The sequence below is a fragment of the Nannobrachium achirus genome (assembly GCF_963921795.1).
Source record: "Nannobrachium achirus genome assembly, chromosome: 3".
NCBI classification, from domain to species: domain Eukaryota; kingdom Metazoa; phylum Chordata; class Actinopteri; order Myctophiformes; family Myctophidae; genus Nannobrachium; species Nannobrachium achirus.
Window position 1 is genome coordinate 55458324 of NC_137812.1, and position 7789 is coordinate 55466112.

Here is a 7789-nt window from a genome sequence, read left to right on the forward strand (position 1 = left end):
GCACACACGCACGCACGCGCGCACGCACACACACACACACACACACACACACACACACACACACACACACACACACACACACACACACTTGTACTTGTGGGTTTTGCAAACTGTTGGGGACATTGCATTGTCTCACATTCATTCCACATTTCCATATCCTTATTATTATGGAACTGCAGTAATATCTAACTGGGGACACTAGTGACTCACACACACTGAATCAATTCATGTATGTGTGTCTACGTGTGTGTGTGTGTGTGTGTGTGTGTGTGTGTGTGTATGTGCATCCATCAGGATCGTCATCTACTTCCACAGTCAGGTGTTGGATGGACACAGGAAGATTATCACTTTACTACAGGAACAGATCGAGAATGTAAGAAACACACACACACACACACACACACACACACACACACACACACACACACACACACACACACACACACACACTCTCTCTGCTGTATTTCTTTCTCTCCATCTCTCCCACATAACAGCTGGGATTTAATATTTTCTCAGAGGTTTAACTTTCTTACATCCCAGGAATAATTTACTTGACATAGGGCAAATGTATTACTCTAATATACTCTTTGAAATTCTTTAGCTAGAAGAGAATACACATGTATTAGATTGTATAGCGTTTCTGTCTTACAAAAACTAGCTAACTCAATTATTATTATTTATTTTTTCATAAATCAGTGCTATTACCGTTTACCGTCTTACTGCCAGATTTATTATTTATTTATTGGGGCTGGTGCCAGCAAAAAGCAGTTTACCTTTGCGACGTTATAGAAAAAGATCTATTCATTTTTTATTTATTTATTTATTACGTGTACTTTAGCCTGGCTGGCGGCAGAGGGCAGCCTTATGCAAAGAATGGAATGGAATTGGCCCGCTCCGCATGAATTTCTCTCCAGGGTTCAATGAAGGTCTATCTATTAAAAAAAGTTTAAAGCTGGTGAAGCAATACAAATCAAAGTAATCTCTTTTATGCCCATAAGAGTGAAAAATACCACATACCAAAATATGAATTTACCAAATGTCTGTCTGCATGCTGACATCACTGATACTAAACGGTTGTTGCCACCATGGTAACAGCCTGCATGCTGAAACAATGCCCAAATTTGGAGATGAACGACATCACTGACTGACATCAGTCAGCCCACATTTGGAGATGACTGACATCACTGATACTAAACAGTGCCCAATTCTGACATACCCTCATGCTGAAATAGTGACCAAATTTGGAGATGCTGACATCACTGATGTCTTGAATCCTGCTATCCTACGAGCCGATACTTTAATATCCTGGTGCTCACAGGTGTCTCAACCGCTGTCTCTCCTCTCCTTCCCTCCCTCCATCTGTCCCAATTGCCTCTCTTCCTCTCTCTACATGTGCAGGAGGGAGATGACAAGAAGTTTCTGATCACCCGCCTCCAGGAAATCCATGAGCGAAAACGAATCTCTTCTCCTCGCAGACTCACCAGCCAGGTCAGTCCTTAACAACACTTCACAGCCAAACGTTCTGTGTGAGGGGTGCCCGCTGGCTAGCGGTCCAGACGCATACCACATAGGCTCTGATGCCTGACAGCGTTTCGCGAGTTTGAGTCCCGTTCCCAACGACCTTTGTTGCCTGTCACTCCCCATCTCTCCCCATTTCCTGTCGGTCTACTGTCCTATCAATAAAGGCATAAAAGCCCCAAAACAAAACAAAAAATAAATAAAACGCTGTCTGAGCTCACTGTGACTACACAGAAAAGGACTCGCCTCAGTGAATGAGGGATGAGAATAGTAGCAGTTGTAGCAGATAATTATTTTAATGCCATGTTGAAATTTGGTAGAACCTTGGGTTATACTGTAGCCAACCGGGTGTGACTCAAGTCCAAATATTGTAAAACCTCTATATCTGTTGCTTCTGTGCTCTGTGAGTGAGAAAACAAAAGTAGTGACTACATACCTTTTCATCGTGTGGAGAAACAAGTTCTCAAAATCACCAACCAACTAATCGCTATACCTGTTACTGAGCGCATCGCTACTTTAAACCACTTAGTCAGATGCACTCGACCTTGCTCTTTGTCTTGCACAGTAAGTGTGTGTTGCTTCATGGTGCGTGTTTGTAGGAGTTAGACCAGTGGTTCTCAAAGTGGATTTCAGGGACTCTGTGGGTACCTTTAGGGGGGTTTAAATGGACCCATACAAGTCTGTAATTCTGACTGTGTACAAATGGAACCAAATGAACCCGTTGGGGTTCATTTGGTTCCATTTGTACACTGTCAGAGTTAATGGGAAACCTTGAAATTTGAAAGTTTGAGAACCACTGAGTTAGACCTTGTTGAAGGCAACAACATCCATGGACTGAACATAATCCACAAACGCCGTGATCTGTTCCTCCAACATGTCTGTTCCCACCTTGTCATCCTCCACCACACAGCCAATCTGCAGCTTCTTGATGCCGTAACCAATGGGAACAAGCCTGGATTGTCCCCACAGTAATCCATCCATTTGGATACTTCTGACACATTCCTCCACTTTGGCCATGTCCGTCTCATCATCCCATGGCTTCACATCCAACAGGATGGTCGACTTGGCAATGAGAGCTGGTCTTTTAGCCTTCTTAGCATCGTAGGCTGCTTGACGCTCCTCCTTCAATCTGTCTGCTTCTGCACTCTCCTCTTCTTCAGAGTCGAACAGATCAAAGTCCTCCTCTACATCCTTTGGGGTGGAGGCAGGGGCGGGGCCTGTGCTGTGGGCCACGCCCACTGGACCGTACTCACACAGGGGTTTCGTTACTCCGGGTAGACCGCTTCTGTCTTCCTGGTAGGACAGGATGTTGTTGTACCAACGCAGAGCATGGACCAGGTCAGCAGGTGGAGGAGACGAGATCTCATCGAACACGGTGATGTCTGCCTGAGAGGGAACGTAACCTTCGATGTAGCTCTTATCTGCCAGGAAGTCGTTGAGAACCTTCAGGCCGCTGGAAGATTTCAAGTCACCGAATCCCATGGTTTTAACGAGGTTTAAACTAATGTGCTTGCTTGCTGCCCAGGTGGTATTCTGCGACGTCGCTTTATATCTCTATTCTTGTGGGATGCCTATGTCATCTCGCTGATGTCACAACAACCCAATCCATCGTATGTTGGAGCTTCCACTGTGTGTGTGTGTGTGTGTGTGTGTGTGTGTGTGTGTGTGTGTGTGTGTGTGTGTGTGTGTGTGTGTGTGTGTGTGTGTGTGTGTGTGTGTGTGTGTGTGTGTGTGTGTGTGTGTGTGTGTGTGTGAGAGACATACGTATGTGGCTGCACTCTTCTTAACTCAAAAGTTTAAATATAATTTGACAAACAGCTGGAGTTTGAACAATAAATCAATCAATCTATCTTGTGTGTGTATGTACACACTATTGTGTGTGTGTGTGTGTGTGTGTGTGTGTGTGTGTGTGTGTGTGTGTGTGTGTGTGTGTGTGTGTGTGTGTGTGTGTGTGTGTGTGTGTGTGTGTGTGTGTGTGTGTGTGTGTGTGTGTGTGTGTGTGTGTGTGTGTGTGCGTGCGTGCGTGCGTGCGTGCGTGCGAGAATCGAATTTGGAATGGAATCACTACTGCTGGTTCCTCGATCATGGAATACAGAAGCAACAGATAAACTTTTTGATTGATAATATTTGTACTTGGGCATTCTGTAGCTATACCATCCAATATTCATAAGTCCAAAATCATTGTGATGTATTTTTTTCCTGCTGTGATTTAGATCATGAAAATAAAGTAAATACACATGAAAAACATTCTGAGTTTGTGCTTATGTATGTTGAAGGGACGTGGTCTCTTCCTGGATGATGGCGCCTCCCATAATTGATTAGATTGTATACTGAGTGGTCTAATCGTTGCCTATCTTTCCACTATCTATGCCTATCAAATAACTTCACAAACATGTCATATCTGCATTTCCCTAGGACTCTGCCTATTAAACTGCCAGCTACACTGAAGAACCTTCTCACCTGTCTTTGCACTAAGATCCCATGGATAGAATTGGAAAGACATCAATGGTAAAACTGGAAAGTGGGAATGTGTCACTGGTTACAGTATGTAAGTTATGCAAAAGAATTTGATCACACTCTGTGGATGGCATTTGAAGATGCTTAATTGACATCTAACAAAACCTGTTCAGCCTCGGTTGACAGTGCTGAGGGTGGGAGACACAACAACACAAACAAAAAAACACATTCTGCCTCGAGATAAATTCAACATTGTTAATTCCCTCGTCGTCTAGTGCAATAGTCCCGTTATTTTGTGTGTGAGTGGTCCATGTCTACTGACAGACCTGTGCTCATCCACCATTTCCTACATACATATTAGGATAGAACCACTAATATGATTCTTTCTCACACTTTCTTACAAACGTCATTAGTGATTTCTAACAAATGTTGGGACAAATGTAGTCTTTAACTTGAATCTAATTTGTCATAGTTCCCTCTGTTGAATTTGCACAATGAGTAGCATTGTTCTACATTACGTTCTTGTTCTGAATTTGAAGATGCTAGTTTCCCACACAGAATTTCATATGCACAATAGATTGATATATAGGAAGAAAATGTTATGTTATTAACTTAAATGTTTTTAAACTAAACATTCAGTCATCATTTTTATTTCATCTTGGCACTTTTCCTACCAACTGTGAACAAATATACTGTAGGTAGCATTCTGTTTTAGATTTTTTTGTATGATGTATACAGTATCTTCTTTTTTTAAATCAGTTACTTGGGTGTGTTTAACAGGGTATACGTTTTATACTTTTTATATGTTGTGTAAGCATATTTTACTTTGCAATGGCCTTCCATTGTGTTAACCTGTCAAAAAGCATTGGTCTTTTTTAACATTTGTCCTGGGAAAGTTGACTGGGCATTGAGGCTCTTTATACAGCAGCACTGTGTCTCACACACTTAATCACATCCTCGAGTTTACACTAGTGTACTGGGTGAAATTCTGTCATATGCAGAATGCAAATTCAAACAATAACATGCATAGAATTACAAGGATGTTTAAATGTTATTACACCCCTGTGCATAAATAATGTTTTGGGGAGCTTTAAGTTTTTTTGATGGCTTTGAAATATGTTGTTGCAGAGGGTTAATACCTAGCAGGTTAAATACCCAGGTTAATACACTGGAATAAGGCCATCTTAAGTAAAAAAGAAAAAATACAAAAAACGCTTTGTAATTGTATTTTAATTTTTCTTTTTTTAAATGAACACGTTGTACATTGTATGTTTTCATGTACATTTATAATTAAATTGTTTTATAATTTTATTGTGCTTTTGTATTGAATCTTAGTAGGGCTGTTGTCTTTACAAATGTGGGAGAAAATACCAAGACTCTCAAAGGAATAAAAACACAACATGGGCAACAGACAGTATGCAGAGAATACAAGTGTTATTATTTTTTGTCACAATGACATGTAATTATGATAAACATGCATTTAAAAGCAAACAGAAATAAAACATACATACAGTATACACACAGTATTTACATAACAATGTACACATTAACATGGTAAAACATTGTTAATTTGTCAAAAATAAAAATACAATAACCTTTAGAAATAGTTTGATGTTCAAAATGAAATGTCATCATTTGTACCCAGTCCCTACCTGACTAGCCTCGGGAACCCAGGCTTTTATTTTGGCGATACTACCTGACTAACTCAGTAAACATTATGCATTAATTTCACACACACCCCCAAAGGCTTCTGTGTGATTATTTGAGATGTCTTGTTAAAGTTATACCATGTAACTTTTTTTATAAAACAAATCTGTTAAATCGCTAAAGTTTTAGAACCCCCACTCCGTTATTTTCAGCTTCAAAAGCCTTCTCTTTATATGTTTTCTATGAATTTCGCGGCAAAATGACGTCATCATACTACCGACCAATCACAGCGAGGGTTATACACTGCCGGCCAATCACAGCGCATCTTGGAGTGGGGTCGCTAGGGCGGCCATATTTGTAGTCTCCCGTGTGTCTCTATACTCGGGTGCATGGTGAAGCATGGGTGAAGGAGTGTATCTCCGGAATGGCTGAACGCACAGGAACCAGGGACCCCTCAAAAGATAGATCTTGGCGAGGTGGAGGCAGACGAGGGGGTGTGAGAACCGAAAAACCGCCGAAAGAAACGGACGCGACCGAGGTTTGCTATAGAGCTACTGACCACAAGTTGAGCAACTTACACAGTATAGCTACCGCTCAGTGAAATGACAATTAGAAAACCCTCACTTGCAAATTCTACTAACATTAAAATGGAGTACAATGTGTAGGGCTTTTTAGGAATTACAACCAAAAACAGAATATGGAGCGTTCAACAGCTTTAGTGAAAAGCTGAATGACTTCTAGGAACAAGAGAGTTCAGATGTAAAATTAGTAAAATTTCATTTTAATAACTATAATGTCCAATTACTACAAAAACAGCATGTTATGTGGAACGTTGAAACAGCACCATACATGTCAATGTGATTTCATTAGTCATAAAAAAGAGCACCATATCTCATTCTCTTTCTCTCACACCAGGAATACTAATAATAATACCAAATCAAATGATCCATTGCCACGGCATTGAGTTTCAAATACATTTTGGCACTTAATGTGGCTCTTACACGTACTTCTGTACTCCAGAAATACATTATGTATGTATTAATGATCCTACTCACTACAAATCCAGTGGTTTCCCATACAAAAGACAGCCTGTTTTACATTATCACCCTGAAAATGTCCTATACACATTTTATATAATATGTCAAATACATCTAATGTACCAATCATTTTGTATTTGTGTAGAGCCTACAACAATTAATCAATATACCGTAGATATACAGTATCTTTGTCTATACCATAAAACCAGGAGATATACAGCTAGATACAGTATACGTTTAAAACCAATCCCATCTGGGTGCCTGCTGGCCTACCGTCCAGGCACATACCACATAGGCTCCAATGCATGACAGCGTCTCGCGGGTTCGGGCGGGCGGAGAAGCACCAGGGCCGGAGATTGCTTAATTCGGCATTGGTTGTCAATGTTTTTGGGCATACCCATTTGCTTCCCGGTGATTCATGCTGTGTTGTTGGTATGCAGTTTGCCTGGTGTTGCCAGCCTCTATCACACACTTCGTTTACAACACCACTACCGCCAGGGGGTGTTGTTGTGTTCGGTCTGGTTTATTAACCAGGCAAGTATGCAGTATCTTCTGGAACTCAACACCTGTCCATTCTGATAAAGTCCAATTCATTTTCTTAATGGCTTTCTTCCTACTTGCTCCTCAGACTTTCCATTATTTCCCCTACCTTGCTGTGATTGCAGATTGTCTCACTAATATATTGGAGGGAGTATGTCCAAACATTGGATATTTTTGAAAAAGTTGTGAAAATGTGTGCAAATCTTTGAATATATGTATTTTCAAAGCGAACGTTTGTAACTCAGATTTTGCTTCTGGGTGGTCCCTGGAACGAAATATTTTGAGATGGGGGTCCGTGGCCAAATAAATATCATTTTGGGGGTCCTTCACATGAAAAGGTTTGAGAACCTCTGACATAGTAGTCTCTCAAGAACAGACTATAACTGAGCTCCAGTTAAGTGAAAAGGACCTTTTATTTGATGATGGCTGGCCAGATTGCTGACATAGAAACATAGGTTTTTCAAAAACTCTTAGAAGGATCCAAAAGACACTTATAGAATCGGGGCAAAATTCAAATTTTCAAGACTTTTCAAAAATAGCAGATCTACAAGCTCACAGCGCGAGTGCCGCGCTGTGAGCTTGTATATCTG

General features: G+C 40.9%; 2 protein-coding genes across 5 annotated transcripts in view; one reads left to right on the plus strand and one right to left on the minus strand.

Annotated features, from left to right (window-relative positions):
• The window catches only part of tmc6b (transmembrane channel-like 6b), a 34268-nt gene extending 28982 nt beyond the window's left edge, over positions 1–5286 (plus strand). For all 4 annotated transcript variants that reach the window (XM_080722098.1, XM_080722095.1, XM_080722096.1 and 1 more), the window contains exons 19-21: positions 295–373; positions 1399–1488; positions 3934–5286. In XM_080722098.1, the coding sequence (XP_080578224.1) occupies positions 295–373; positions 1399–1488; positions 3934–3948 (184 nt within the window). In that variant the 3' untranslated portion in view covers positions 3949–5286. The remainder of the gene's footprint in view (positions 1–294; positions 374–1398; positions 1489–3933) is intronic.
• On the minus strand, positions 2320–3109 carry LOC308281123 (elongation factor 1-beta-like; the record flags this gene model as incomplete). Its single annotated transcript, XM_080721216.1, has 1 exon — positions 2320–3109. Exon 1 carries the CDS (start codon positions 2998–3000, stop codon positions 2320–2322), a length of 681 nt encoding a protein of 226 aa, XP_080577342.1. The 5' UTR covers positions 3001–3109.
• Positions 5287–7789: the final 2503 nt, after the last annotated feature.